Below are 15607 nucleotides of genomic sequence, written 5' to 3'. Positions count from 1 at the left end.
CGTTACTCAATTGATATGCACATACCGCTTTAGTTATGATATTATTATTATATCTTTCATAAAATAATGATCCAATGCTTAAATATTTATAAAAAAAACAACAACAAAAAACTCCTAAAACCGAAACACCCCCCCCCCCAAAAAAAAATTAATTAAAAAAAACCCTCTCATGAAAAAAAACAAAAACAACTTCACCAAATGTTAATCTTTTTTCTAGAAAGAATATATGTGATGACCCCTACGTTCTCTCTTATGCCAATACATTTTTATAAATGTTATGGAGGTACATTGTATATTGATAAGATTACAGTATTTGAATTGACAAAGGAAATATTACATGAGACATGTACATACTGTTTATGGCAATGCATTTATTTACATTGTATATTGTGACTTACATTGCTATTACGCACACGAACACGAATGATTTGAAAAAAATAATTGATTAAATTTGATGTCTTTATTAGCATCAATTTATGTACCCATCTCTCTAACAGCCAATGCCATATTATGTATGTTATGGCCTTCTGTCTGTTTTTAGTTTCATTTTTTCAAATAAATGTTTGGAGGGTTTGGGTGTTATTGAATGACTTCTCGCAAATACCTTCTTTCTGAGTCACTCCATATCACGTATCAGCACGTCTTACGTATTCCGTAAACTGGGATTTTATCCACTCAAGCGTCAAATAGGGCGGCGATATCTAATCTTTTTCTGTTTTCAGAAAACGATAAACTGTCTTAAATGATAGCTACCTATTCCCGACATACTAAAGTACAACCTTTGTGAGGTGGAAAAATGGGTAACGGTGAGTCTGTGGTGAACATGTATCCGTCTAATATTCGATTCACTCACGACAGCATTCAATCCAATTTCAGCGATGGACACTCCATCCCAGAAACATTTCGTCAAATTCTGTGGAAAAAGCTAACTGTTGAGGATTTGCCATTGATTGAAGTTATGAAATATGGAGGAGAGTGGTTCGTTGTACGGGGGAATAGAAGGTTGTTTTTATTTAAAGAGTTAGAGAAAAGAGGTCTGTTATCTCAGGTCAAAGTTCAAACAAGAAATTTTGATCAGTATCTCTTTCAAACACAACACACATCTTCGAATAAAGGAAAAACCGTTTTGATCCGTGGTTATCGCCATCATGCAGTGAAGCAAGAACTAGATGAGATATGGTCTGAATACCAGCGAGAGACCTGTAAGTTTAACTGTTTTACTAATATACAAATAGATACATGTAGTATATGTACGTTGTGCTATGAAATAAATGTGGGATTATATTGATGAATTCGACTTAATCGCACATCCTAAAATTTACAAAATCAGTAAATAGTCAATATACATGAAAATAAAAAAAAGCATACGTACCAAATAAAAAACGTTTAATATAAATCCACTTTGATAAATGAGCAGCATCTTGTATAGATGATTTTTTGTAAACTTCGAGTCTGCATTTTGGTAATGTACACTCAACAGAACTTCTAAGTGTTTACGCAGTATAGTGTACACTCAACAAAGTTCTAAGTTTTCACCCAGTATAATGTATTCACCGCAGACCTCGATTTTTGCTGAATATCACAAAGAGGGGAAACTTTGCTCCGGGGGAAGTTTTTATTGGGATAAATCTCAAACTTAAATGCCGATGATATATGGATGATATTTTTAAATATTTGCGTTCAAAGTCTTTATTTTTTTTAATATTTTCAGCTCGTTGTGCAATCATGTGATAGAAACGACAGCAGAAGTGTTTCAGGAGTACATGCGTACATGTTAAGTGATATAAATTGCATGAAATAAAGATTAGAAGAAATCCACAATTGTCATTAATTTATTATTTTTTATTGTTTATAGGGTGGAGAAACTATATATAAAAAACAAGTATTCCTTGCTCCCAAAAATGTTTTTATTTACAATAAAATTAGTTTGATCAGCTCTGTTAATGTATTTTAAAAGCATGCACCGTTTTGCTGATTTCCGGAATAGCAAGGCATAAATAATCTTTACAGTTATACTCTGTCCCAAGATACATGTCTTCTCGATTCACATTTTGTTAATTATTCGATATTTAATAAATTATTTATAAATACATGCACCTCTTATATCAAGATAAAAATTTTCCAAGATTTCTATCTTGAAACGCGATCTTTAGCTTTTCAGATTTCAATACACGGCTAAAAAAATTGAAATCTACGAAAATTTTGTATTGCAGCAGACCCGGATGATAACGTTGAAAAAATTGCGCGAGGTATTCCGAGTGAATTCCAAATGGGGAAAAGATGTAATAATTCCTCATTATATATCTCCGTAAGACATTTGTTTTCGCTCCTGTGAATTTTTCTGAGTGGAGAATGACAACGTGTCAATGAAGATATCTTGGAAATTTTCCCTTTCATTGATTTCAATTGCACTTATTTCATATAGGTTATGTATATTTTTTTTTATAAATTAAAAATCGGCAAAATGTGCTGGATAAATATCTTGGGACAGACTATAGCTGGCGAATTATACTTCCAATTAACATTCTTACGCATATGAGAAGAAAAACATGATTTGAATCATTATGTATGTAAATGTGTAAATGTTTTACTTTCAAGTCAAACAGATAAAAGAAACGTTTTTAAACTAAAATACTAAATACATGATAATAATTCATTTCTATATTTAAATTAAAGAAAACGTCTGCTGCAAAAAAAAAAAGAAAGAAAAAAGTGTGTAATGGGGGGGGGGGGGGGGGGGGTATTCCTTCCTCTTGATGCTGCATGTACGTACAAGAGGTAAAATTAAAACTGATCTGTGTGCAAATGCTTTTGATCAAAGCTCAAATGAATATTGTAAGATTTTTTCAACATTGATTAAAGCGTATGCAAAGAGGAAAAGGAAATGCATTAGAAGATCCAGAAAATTTTTCCACGGGGGGGGGGGGGGGTCCGAAGGATAATTGTGTTTGGCGGGGGGGGGGGGGGGTCCGGTTCATTTTTGTGATAATTTTACTATGAAAATTTAAATAAATTTTCATTTTCAAGGGGGTCCCCCTGACCCCACCACCTCTAGATCCGCGCATGTGTCACCAGTCAAGCTGGAAAAATAGGGCAACATGATAATTTGCATGTCTTCGTTTTCAAAAATTGGCACACGATCTAAAAAGAAAACGAAAGTAAATTTTTTTCTCCGAATTAAAAAAAAATTAAACGCGCGCGCGCCAGCTGTACACAAACATTAACATGGGTAACGGTGAGTCTGTGGTATACAAGTATCCGTCCGAAATCCGATTCACCCACGACAGCATCCAATCCAATTTCCGCGATGGACACTCCATCCCAGAAACATTTCGACAAATTCTGATGAAAAAGATTGCTGTGGAAAGTTTGCCTTTAATGGAAGTCATGAAACACGAGGGCGAATGGTTCGTTGTACGGGGAAATAGGAGGCTGTTCTTGTTTCAAGAGTTAGAGAGAAAAGGTTATTTGAAACAAGTGAGCGTGCAGACAAGAAATTTTAATTCTGACCTGTTTTACAAGCAATACACCTCTCCAAATAGGGGGAAAAGTGTCAGAATCAGGGGGTACGGTCAGGATTCAGTGAGAACAGAATTGGACAAAATATGGGCGGAGTATCAGAGTTGTAAGTTTTTCTTTATGACGTATTCATCAAAACAATGTGCGCAGATGATTTGCATATGTATAGATATTAGCTGTAAATAAATAAATAAACATTAGCTACAAATATTAAGCGATTTCATGTTAAATACATGTACATGTAGCTAGTAAATAACATGCGCGGATCTATAGTAGAAAATCTATTCATTTTTAAAAACCGAAAACATGCCTAGAACCCCCTCACCGGCAAACTTAGATATCCGTCGTCTAAGTATTTTATAATTTACAGTATGTAATGGGGATTGGTTTAATATATAACTAACCATTTTGTTTTAACATATTTGTAATTTAAAAAAACACCAAAAAAACAACCATTCTGACAGCTTAGTGTACCATACAGACAACGCATAATCTAAGTGGCATGACAATTTTACACTAAGATCATCTGTATCCGTAAGAAACACAAGATCTAGAGCATCTTTGAATGAAGATATTTTTACACCTCGAGTTGAGGCATGTCGAGCCGACATATTTTACTATTATGATATTAAAGACTAACATTGTAAGGTAGAGTTTTAAAAATATATAATTTAATTTTGGTTGTAACGCGCTTTCTGGTTGGCTAAAAAATTATTTTATATCGTATAAAGAATGTTGCCTACGTCATAGTAAGACTAACGTCTAAAACATATCAATACGCCTGACGTTTTTACGTCATTTTAAAGGTCAAATGACCGTTTTTATCTACAATGAAGAGTAAAAAAATTAAATTATAAACAATGAATTCAATATTTTTTTGTTTTATACGATATAAAATGGTTTGGGGCAATTTACGCTTTATAAACCGCGAAGCGGTTTATAAAAAAACGTAAACTGTAAAATATATAAATATTGAATTCATTCCTTAAATAATTATAATCCAAAATTGCACATTTTCCCTATATTTCCCATCTATCGTGCTATTCGTCATGGTGAAGTAATTCTGTGCTGATTTGTTTGAGAAACTTTTTCAAGGTGGAATAATGCATCATCGCAGAATGGCTGGCCTTTGATCGAAACGATTTTTTTTCTTCATTTTATTAAAAGGGTTTTTAATGACAACAACAATTTAGGTAACTTACTTCATAGCCGAGTGAATATAGTGTCGGGCTTGTGATCCGTAAATTATGCATCCCGAGTTCGCATCGCGCAGGGGATTTTTGTTGGTACTTACTGAGATGATTTTAACTATTAGATATTCATTTTTCATCACCAAACTGCACAATTTTTGTTTATTTGGGAAATGTACAGTTTATTCATCATTATATCTTTCATGATCTTATTATATTATATTATAATAGAAATCAAATAATTTACTGTTAATTTGAGTGTACTTTTCCAGGTGTTTTATTCCACCTTAATTAATAAGACAACATGACTCAGCCGTAATTCTAGTATACATTGTGATCTCTCTGTCTTATTTCAATTGATCGTCATATACGTGTACCCCTGACATTTCATCATTAATTTATCACCCATTATCATGTTGATCTTCTAAAGTTAACTTAATTTTCTTTCTTTGTTTCAGCTTATTGTACAATTCTGTGAGAGGAGGAGGAGGAGGAAGCAGAAGCATTGTCTCAAAGTATTTAATAAAGCTGATGATATTCTACAGATGTCGTCCTGTTGTTTGATGTTAATTGTAGTACAGTGCTTATAATAGCCTAGTGAATGTAGTTCATAGCTGAATGCCAAAAGTTTAAACTATTAGAACTCTGATTTACTACATGTATAACTAGTAACTTGATGATTAATTAATAGCTTGGTACATTAATGATATGATATCAGTTGTCAATGAATAGAAATTATATTAAAATCAAGTTTTGCTGAAATTAATCTATCACAATCGAACTTTTGGAAAATAGTTCCCAACTTATTTATATAACCATAAAATAAATTCCTTTATCGACTAATGCGTAGTTATGCATTGCCGCTTATATCTGCAAGGGCATCAAAGAGTTGTCATTATTTAGATACTGCTTGCAAGTACAAAATTGATAATTTTAGTAACTAATGGTCTAGCCTTAAAGGGGTATGGTCACGATTTTGTTCAAAAAATATTTTTCCGATCTAAATGTTTACAATGCTTCAGTAAGACATCTTTAATACCAGGCACATAGCATCGGGACCGCCCCCCCCCACCCCCCCCCCCCCCCACACACACTCTTTTGCGGAGCAAAGATTTTTCTTAAATGTACAAACAAAAAATTGAATTAACATGGAGTTGAGCCCCCATTTTTATGGGACCATGTAAAATATTGAATTGAAAATAATTAAGAAGATAATCAGTGAAATTGAATGAAGTTAAAGGTATACTACCCCCACCCCCACCCCCCCCCCCTCCATAAAAAAAAACAAAAAAAAAAAACAAACGATGCTACGTGCATGAATAGGCAACCAAAATCCTGAGTGTCATTCGTTGAGTTATAAGCAAGTTACAGAGCTTACAATTCTTTGCTATGTAAACAAAGCTTTTGTTTACATTTTGAACGTTGAAGTCAAAACTCCAGTTTAGACCTCAAATGAATGTAGTAAACGTCAGGATCTGTTAATTTATGCTTAAAACGAATAAAAAGATGGAAACATCAGTTTGGAAAAGAACTTGAGTCTTTAGCCGGTAAATTGAACTAATGTAAACAAAAACAGGGCACGAGCCTTGTTTACATAACAAAAATTGTGAGCCCTTATCAGCTTGTGTTTTGCACAATTTGATTTACACAATACTGCAATTGTTTTTATTGATCAAAAGTCGTGAAAGGAGAAAAAACTACAAGACAAAATCGTTTATTAAATCAGCTTTATTTCTAATAAAAGAAAAAAAATAGCAGCCATCTAAACTATATTTCATTTTCAATGCCTGCTCATACACGTACATGTAAATTGCCCGTAAATTAATGTTTAGTTCAGCTGAGAAATAAAACAAAAATTCATAACTCCGTAATGAAGGAGCAGATTTAGTTCCAGTAACTGCCAAGTATGGACAAATCGGGGTACAAGGGCATCTTTATGACATACATATATACGAATACATTATATTATTTATGTACATGTATATGCCATAGAGCAGGCACGTAGCATCTGGGGAGGGAGGGGGGCGGGTTTTTTTTTATGAGTCCCCCCCTCCCCCACTTTCAAAAACGATGCTACGTGTCTGTAGAGAGCAGAGCGGATAAGATGCCCCTGGATAAATTTTTTTTAAAATTTCTAACAGAAATTCAAGTAAAAAATATTGGATATTTACTGTTTACATATGTACGAGGGTTGTCCCAAAATAGCGTAGACAAGTGGCGTTATTCAGTTAATCGATGACAAAGGAAGATAGAATTTGTTCCACGTAGGGTTCAAGATATTTGCATTCAAATAATGTTTTAAAATCAAATACTGTATGAGATTAAATAAGTGAAATGAAAGCATGTTAGATCAGAAATTCGACATGCGGCGCAGTGTAAAAAAAAAGTTAAAATCAACATAATGAAATGAAAATTGCGAAGAAAAGTACTTTTTGAATGAAAAAATTCAAATAAAACATACATTGATATTTGATAATAATTCTATTTGTCACTCAGAAAATGATTTGGCAAAACAAAATTTAAATATTATATAGCGCGTTTTGTGACAAGTTGAAAATTAACTTGTAATAAAATGACGATGTCAGCGTTTAAGGCGGCGCAGCAGTAACTGATACAATTTTGTAAAAACCATGAAATAAATCTAAGCGGCTTTGGAAGTAAATGAAATTAACAAAATCGATTAGAAATGCGTTTTGTGTATAAGTAGTTAAACAACATTGAACATAATTGAACAAGTATGATGAATAAGTGAAAAAAAGAAACCCCGAACGATATCAATGGACATTAAAATGCAGAACGACACATTTCGGTAAGACGAACGTTAGAACACAAGTAATACAGGACAAGTTTGAAGCCGATAGATCGTTTGTACTTAGAAAATATATTAAAAAACAAAACAAAATTAGAAATATATATTGAATGTGCACTCAGGATACATGTTCGAAGATGATATTTTTAAAGACATTTTCGGAAATAAAACGGACATGTTATCGTAAAACGATGTGGAGGGTTTAGCAACAACGTAAAACTGGAGATTTTCGACGTTGCACATTGCGCCGCCTGACAAAACTTGTTGTAAATAATTATTTATTTTCTCGAGAAATAAATAAAGTACAGATTTGAATTTTTCAGTATTGTTTGCCAAAGGGTCATTGAAGAAAACATAGAAGTCTAATGAAATTGCAGTGAACAAATTATAAATTATGTGTCCAGTCTACATTATTTTGGGACAACCCTCGTACATGTATTTTGTCCAAATAAATTTGCCAAGGCCGATTTTATCACAAAAGCTCTTAACCATCCCAATTTAGGCCCCACCCATGAATTGTTTACTCTCGTTAATTTACGTTTTGATTCTTATGTTTACATCGTTGATGCATCTTATTGCCCTACCAAAACACGATTGGAGCTCCTAACACAATTCCTAGTTCGTGTTATGTCAAATAGTGATTCCCTTCCTCATCCCATTACAGTGTATATACAGCCTCCGGTTTGTTTTTCTTTCGGATTTTCTCATTCTCAGAGAATATTCAAGAATAAAAATACAATGTTATGTTTGTGCCTTCTTTATTTTTACGGAAGGCTTAAGTTGATGTAATAATTAAAGATCACGTATTGAGAAAGTGGTGAAGGTCAATTTTCAACAATCCCTATATATATTTTAGGATACTGTTTATATCAATTCTAAAAGACATAGTCACAATATGGCAAGAAAAGATCAATATATTGTGAGATCTACAATGCAGATATGTGTCTCGCTCGTAACTCTAAATAAAATTGATCGACTCCTGTTCGTTTGGATTTGTACCGTATTTATCATCATTTATGTTAAAAACTTTTGTATTTTTATGAGTATCAGCGACAAAAATTGCCCAGGTGATTTTAATAAGAAAGGAATACTAGCCATGTCTACGGAACCTCGTGAGTTTGATAAAATATAAAAAAAAATGTACATAGGAAGTGATACTACATGTAAAGAAAAGTCGCTTCATACATGTATATTTTGACGACTAGTCCTTGTTAACGTCAACCAAGAAATTTATTTCTTTACAAATAAACACAAAAAACATTTTTTTTACTGACAAGTATACAGGTATTTATAACCTTATATGTATATGTACAACAATTTGATTTGATTTGAACATATTTTTATTTTACAAAAATACTATTGGGATTGGGCAAACGTTTCGGGAAGATAAACTCTATCTCGTTTTAAATATTTCCTCGTTTACATTTTATCTTTTTCCTGGTGATCCAAGTATGGTATAATTTTGTGATATGTTAGACCGGTGCCTTAAAGTCGGAAAATCTGTTTATTACTATTTTGATTATTATTTATGTAAACTTAACGGATGCAATTTTATACATGCTCGTTTTAATTGCATTTCCATCCCAGATGTTGGTAATATATACATAGTCGCGATTGGTTTTGTTCATATTAAAAGAGGCGTAAATTCCAATTAAAACTTTTGTTCGTCAATTGGTGTCATATATACTGACATGCATGAAGAGGTGTGGAGTTCTTAAATTTCTTCCGCAAACGCTAAATACGGTGCAATATCCATTATGTTACAAGTGTTTACATGTTTTGGGTGGTCTATTTATTAACTTTGTAAAAATAAACGCGATAGGTTTTGAAAAAAACCCACTCACATTATCATGATAATACAATTTTACTTGGTGTCAAAATTTAGTAGGTTGCATGTCACTGTAAAAATGTACCACAACAGATCAATTAATTTACGTTTAAACAAATAAACAAAACGCGTAAACTTTTTTTGCCTATAAGACTGCCGATTTATTATGCCATTGTATGAGTTAAACAGAAAACAAAACAAATTACGAATCTTGCTCTTCTTTAGCAAGGTTATTATTTGACATCTACCATATGACAGTTAAAGACAAGTTTCAATATTATGTGGTCCTTTTGTGTGGCATTTGGTTTAAGACTATCTGTATCTTTCGTTAATTATAACTATTCGATCTAATTTTTTTATGTTTTAATACTTATTATAGCCCGATTCACCTTTAAATTAAGGTTAACTAGGAACATGTTTTAAGTTAATGAAATTTTGTACTTCACAATCATTGCGTGTGATTTTAAATAATTCTTAGGATTTTTTACACTGGAAGATAAATCTGTCATATATCATGCATAAAACGCCCAGACTTTTGTTGTTAATGCTCCATATTAATACTTTGAAGACGATATTTACATCTGACATTTGTTTATTCACAAATGCATTTAATTTTATTACATGTACAAATAACCATCAAGTAAGAATAAATTATAGAATGACCGAATAAGATTAGTTATGTTGTCTGCTACTCAACAGCAAGTAGTATACTTTTGGTGTAATTAAGTACTAGATAGATCACGGCATGTCTTTAGATATGTCATCATGCATTTTTGAACTTACATAGTCAATGGTACATGCGCAATGTCGCAGTAATTTCTTATATTTACATTTTCAACTGTCTTTGTCTGTGGTAACATTGCGAATCAATTTTGAAGCCTAAAACCCAATAATTTCATAAAAGATGAGCGACACAAAATGGGCGTGTCTAATACATGTAGCATAACCGTAAAACGGTATTGGTTGCACACCATAGTAATGCATGAAAAATTAGTGGTTTTAATTTATGTTGTTTTAAAGTGTACAATTGGTTAAAATATAAATATAAGTAATAAGGAATCATTCTTTTAATATCATGAGGCGATCATTTCGGTCGGAGCGTGGAAAATCTATCACAAAGCCATTCAGGCTTTAATGGTTTGACTATGGCCCGACCACAATTATCATCTCATAATACTCAAAGAATGAATCCTTACATGTATTCCTTAGATATTTATACATTGGAATTGTGATGTAAAACTGTTTCAACAATTCTATAGTAATGATCCGGTTAATTTCATGTAATGATCGTGGCCAGACGACCTTTTACACATTGATCAACTGACAAGTAATAGTCTCCTCGATATGCAGCAACATATTTATTTGAAAGCCATATAAAGAATTTTATTCAAATTGTACATATTAAATTCCATACTCGTAGAATATGATTCAACTATAAAAACTATGCCATTAAAGCATTCATTTGATAAATGCAATCCTCTCATTTATTACAAAATATGTTTCTCTTGAGCAAGAGATAAGTTTGGTTTATTCGTTAAAAAATCTATACGCAAAAATTTCACGAAACCAAAAGAAATTAAATCATATGATTCAATAAAATATGGAAAAAGACAATGTGCATTAAAATAAAAATGCAATGAATGTACCCATATTTCCATTTTCAAAACAAATACATGTAACTATGGTAAACAAAAACAAATACATAATGCACGTTAATCTTGATACCTGGTAATACGTTAACAACCGTTTCTTCATACTTTAAAAACATTATAATTATGCTAAGTAATGTTGTCATTAAATTTGATTTAAAGATGTCCACATGTATATGTTATGAGAAATTTATTAAAAATTCAATTATTTTACTACACGTATAATCTTGTGTTTTTCATGCAATGCCATTACATGTAACTATTATAATAATAATGCCAGATTAGTCTTCTTTTCTTTTATTTAGATTTACATGGTTGATTCTTCAAGTAAAGCCACTGGACTTATACCTTCGCTCCCTTGTAAGACATGATAAACATTAGAGGTAGTTGCTTCCTCACCAGTTAAGGTTTCTCTACTCAACGCTGGATTGTTATCCAACTTTATGCTTTGTGATTCTTTTGATTTTTTGGAACTCGACAGGCTAATAGGCTGTTCATATGAAACACACTGCCCGCCATGTTTCATCGGATTCGTTTCACGTGGTGAATAATTTGCCACATCATAGTCGCTCTTCAACGTTTCTTTCGTGAGAATGTTCTCGTTTTCAGTGTTTGTTGAAGCCGTATTGTAGTCTTTCGACAACGTATGGTACACCTGCGGTCGTTCGTCACATGCTTTTGACCCTTTTGATGAATCGACAACTTTCTTCGATGATAGCTTTGATGATATGCTTTCGTTTTCGTATGTACTGGTGCTGCTTTTGGGGCTTGGGCTGTATCGCTGCTCTGGGGAGTCATCGTGAAGGAAAACATTACTCACACCCTTTATTTTATCGTTCTTGGATGGACCCTTTAATATTACATGTATGTAGAAAAAAGAAAATTAATATGAATAATTTTTCTTTAAGACTACCAGTTATGAGTCATGTATTAAGGTTTTCTATAATATAGTATTACTTTATATTATGGTATCGAATAGCCATATTGACGCATACTGACTGCACTGTAACTTTCTTTAAATAATAAATTTCATTCGTTTAGACAATATAGAAACAAAAATTAATTTCAGCAAAAAGTAAAGGAATGGAAATTTGTTCACATTGAAGAAAACTCCAAATTTCAAGCATTTTTTGAATGATATACATTCATTTACAGAAAATATGATTCTATGACAAACCGGGATGTCGGCGATGTCATGGTACACAGTCTCTCCTCCCTTTGAATGAATGGAGAATTTCCGGTTCGTCTGAGTCATGCGATGTATATTTGAATCGGAAATAAGATCATCATTCATGATTCTGTAAAACAAGGACGTATAAGATAAATCTAAAAAAGTCAATTTTTTAAACAAACAAGAGAGAGAGAGAGAGAGAGAGAGAGAGAGAGAGAGAGAGAGAGAGAGAGAGAGAGAGAGAGTGGGGGGGGCTTAAGGAGATTGTATTACGATTATAAATTATGCTTATTTAATATTTTTCTTTCTTTGATGTATGATAATGATGTTCTTTGACAAACCTGCTTTCTCGATGTCTGTTGATACAAACAAAAACTATTGCTGTAGACAGGATTCCGACGAAAAGTCCTCCGAAACCTACCCCCAAAATCAAATTTTTTTTCATGGGTTTTTCTTCCTCGGGAACTCTCGTGCTGTCTATAACATATTACCAACGTAAAGAAAACAAACAGCAACTGAAACGTCACCCTTTTTGGCAAGTTTAAGAACACCAATCGGTGTGATAACAGCTAAACGCCCCGATTTTGTTATTAATGGGCAAAAGAGACAAGTGTATTTTTGTATATTGTTAAAGCAACAAAATCACTTTGTAAAATGGTAAAAAATGAAACATCTAATGTTACATGCATCTATCATTACTTTCACTGTCATTATTATTGTTGCAGTTTAATTTTATTTACAGTTTTAAACTCTGGATAACAATTAGAAAACAAAGTTTTTAATTTGTTTTTGACTTGGGATTCTTACATATAAGTGCAAGTTTAATTATTGCCCTCTGATGTGTCAATACCTTTAAAAAATGTTTTCGTAGTTTGTCCGTATCCATTTGTTGAACACTCCTTTGGCTTACATTCCTTCATGTTGCAATGAGCCCTTGGAAATTTATAATCTTTTCCTTGTTTACCCCTTATTGGTGTTGGAAATGTTGACATTGTAATAGCTCCCGTTTCTGTAATTAAATAAAAAATGGATGTTTATTGACACCATTTGTAAACATGAGATTGTATCATAATCACTTTTGATATTGAAAAGCTGTTTTACCAGTTGTGTTAGGATCATCGTTGCTCTGCGACGTATTCTTTACCATACACTCTGTAAAATCGTTTTAGGTCGTTAATGTTTTAAGTTAGGCTCTCGAATATAATTATTACAAGAAAATATGTTTCACCATTGCAATATCATACCTTGAAAGTAAATAGAGTCATATTCCTTTGGATGTTGGCAATAGTATTCCAAGTTCAAAATGGTTTTTTCACACTGTTCTCTACTCATTGATACGGTTAATTTAGTTCTACATCGTGGCCTCTGATGATCGTTGTTTATTATGTATTTTCGTATTTCTGTTAATTCAGTATACTCAGAATTGCAAGGCGAGCCTAGGTTGTCGATAAATAATGATATACCTGTCAAGAACATGTACGTTAACATGATATATAAATTATATATATATATATATATATATATTCAGTAGTATATTCGCACTATATAACTCTATTTTGGTAATATTAGCTCGTTCAAAAAAATTGACCCGTCAATTTTTTTTTAATATTGACCGGCTAGAAATAATATCTACAAAGTATTTCCTTCTTTTCAATTAATCGCTTCTGATTTTTAGATTCGTAAACGATGACTTTAATAACTCTTCGCGACTCCAAAGCAAGGTTACGTCATAATAGACGGTCAGTCAATGCAAGTTAACAACAGACGCGCAGTACAACGGTTTGCTATCTATCGGATATAAGGATTTGCGAATTACACTGACGTAAAATCAGATAAGACATTTGTTTGTTAATTCTTACAGAAGGCGGAATAACACAAGTGACCATTTGATGCTGAGGATATTTTGGGTATGAACTTTGCACAAAATATAATTCGTGAATTCTTTTTGTTGACTGGAACAAAACTACGGCGATATGTTTCCAATTACTCAATTCTTAAATTTTCGCGTCAGGCAATATTTTGTCCCCTAGGGGCTAATATAATCAATGTTGTCCTCAATCCAGGTCAATATATATATATATATATATATATATATATATATATATATATATATATATATATATATATATACATGTATGTATATAAATAAATAAATAAATAAAATATATATATATATATATATATATATATATATATATATATATATATATATATATATATATATATATATATATATATATATATATAAATCTATTTCCCTATATCCTTTAAAAGTTGCAGGACGTCAAAATGTATTAGATTTTAAGAGTCTGTTTAGTCTTATCTTTATTGAGACATCTTCAGTTCTAGCAAAACTTTTGTTTTAAACAAAATTCACTTTTTTCAAATATTTTTAACAATAAAGCTTACTGCTCTTGACTGACACTAAGGTTAATTACTGTAGAAGTAGAAATATTCGTTAAGGATTTAATTTCGTTATTTTCGTTGGAAACTACCAATTTTGTTGATTTATACTTATAAATCAACATAATTAAATCCATGACGAATTTTTAACCAAAGTATTAATGAAAACAAAGGGATTACGATTTGACTAAATTAAATGCCAACAGAATTTTATTTGGTTAAAAAACAACGAAATGTTGACCCAACGAAAATATGTGCTTGTACAGTATATCAAAAGATTTTACAAAAATTTTGTTTTTCAATGAGCCAGCTGAAAAATATATATTGATATTCAAATAGACGCAAAGGGTAGGAACATATTTCAAATATTTACCGAAATGCATGATGCTCACAGATTTGTTATCTATGTCGAAACAGGTACCTTCCAAATTTTTCGGACTTTCTTTGTCCGTAAATATGAATGAGATAAAACTGCAAAACAAAACAAAACGAAAGTACAATGTTTATTTATTGACTGAACATGAGTTTTCATTTGTCTCTAAAAGCATAACTTTATTACCTGAGGGTCTTCGCCGCGTGAGTATTTTCTGGTTTATAAAGGAATATAACTGTAAGGCAATACAAACCTAAAACAGAGATATAAATGAATAAAATCGATTACGTCTATTGCAGCAGACGTCAAGGTATCAAAAAATAATATACATCCGCGTTTACAATAATGAAATAGAATAAAAAAAGTTTAAAACCCAAAACTCTTTAAGTTGACAATTATAAAAATACTTAAACGTACTCCGCATGTTAGCTCTCTGCGAAAAAAGCATTGTTCTCTGAAGAATGAATGGTTGTCTTTGTTTAGATTGCTCCACTCAACACACTTCTGAGTGAATTCCACATTTTATAAATAAGGATAAGTACTCTGACTCAGTCTAAGTGAATGATGCATTTCCTGATGAAAATAAAATTCATTCCATAAAAATTAACTAATATGGTTCCAATTATTGTTAATTTCCTTGAAACAATGTTTATTGTTCCAATAAA

At 31.9% G+C, this 15607-nt stretch overlaps 3 protein-coding genes across 4 annotated transcripts; 2 read left to right on the top strand and 1 right to left on the bottom strand.

The window, feature by feature from the left end:
* The first annotated feature begins 693 nt into the window (after positions 1–693).
* On the top strand, positions 694–1821 carry LOC128160150 (uncharacterized). The gene is made up of 2 exons (XM_052823424.1): positions 694–1202; positions 1712–1821. Exons 1-2 carry the CDS (start codon positions 797–799, stop codon positions 1729–1731), a joined length of 426 nt encoding a protein of 141 aa, XP_052679384.1. The 5' UTR covers positions 694–796; the 3' UTR covers positions 1732–1821.
* Positions 1822–3174: 1353 nt separating this feature from the next.
* LOC128160779 (uncharacterized) lies at positions 3175–11413 on the top strand. Of its 2 annotated transcripts, XM_052824111.1 has the most exons (3): positions 3175–3625; positions 5168–5224; positions 11301–11413. In XM_052824111.1, the coding sequence occupies exons 1-2, from the start codon at positions 3226–3228 to the stop codon at positions 5185–5187; spliced, it is 420 nt and encodes a 139-aa protein (XP_052680071.1). In that variant the 5' UTR covers positions 3175–3225; the 3' UTR covers positions 5188–5224; positions 11301–11413. The 2 variants fall into 2 exon arrangements, with proteins under 2 accessions (XP_052680071.1, XP_052680070.1); XM_052824110.1 differs by lacking the exon at positions 11301–11413 and having other exon boundaries at positions 5168–5253.
* LOC128160778 (uncharacterized) lies at positions 10685–15498 on the bottom strand. Its single transcript, XM_052824108.1, has 9 exons — positions 15360–15498; positions 15129–15195; positions 14943–15040; positions 13411–13629; positions 13268–13318; positions 13017–13175; positions 12508–12643; positions 12173–12293; positions 10685–11845 (listed from the first exon to the last, which is right to left on the bottom strand). The coding sequence occupies exons 1-9, from the start codon at positions 15388–15390 to the stop codon at positions 11303–11305; spliced, it is 1425 nt and encodes a 474-aa protein (XP_052680068.1). The 5' UTR covers positions 15391–15498; the 3' UTR covers positions 10685–11302.
* Positions 15499–15607: the final 109 nt, after the last annotated feature.

The sequence above is a fragment of the Crassostrea angulata genome, chromosome 8, assembly GCF_025612915.1.
Source record: "Crassostrea angulata isolate pt1a10 chromosome 8, ASM2561291v2, whole genome shotgun sequence".
Lineage (NCBI taxonomy): Eukaryota > Metazoa > Mollusca > Bivalvia > Ostreida > Ostreidae > Magallana > Magallana angulata.
This window is presented reverse-complemented; position numbering and strand designations above follow the sequence as displayed.

Coding starts and splice junctions, on each gene's coding strand:
- LOC128160150 (XM_052823424.1), top strand. CDS start 797: ATGGGTAACGGTGAGTCTGTGGTGAACATGTATCCGTCTAATATTCGA. Junction 1,203..1,711: donor TGAATACCAGCGAGAGACCT/GTAAGTTTAACT, acceptor TAATATTTTCAG/CTCGTTGTGCAATCATGTGA.
- LOC128160779 (XM_052824111.1), top strand. CDS start 3,226: ATGGGTAACGGTGAGTCTGTGGTATACAAGTATCCGTCCGAAATCCGA. Junction 3,626..5,167: donor ATGGGCGGAGTATCAGAGTT/GTAAGTTTTTCT, acceptor TCTTTGTTTCAG/CTTATTGTACAATTCTGTGA.
- LOC128160778 (XM_052824108.1), bottom strand. CDS start 15,390: ATGCTTTTTTCGCAGAGAGCTAACATGCGGA. Junction 13,630..14,942: donor TGTGAGCATCATGCATTTCG/GTAAATATTTGA, acceptor TGTTCTTGACAG/GTATATCATTATTTATCGAC. Junction 11,846..12,172: donor ATGACATCGCCGACATCCCG/GTTTGTCATAGA, acceptor GTAATATTAAAG/GGTCCATCCAAGAACGATAA.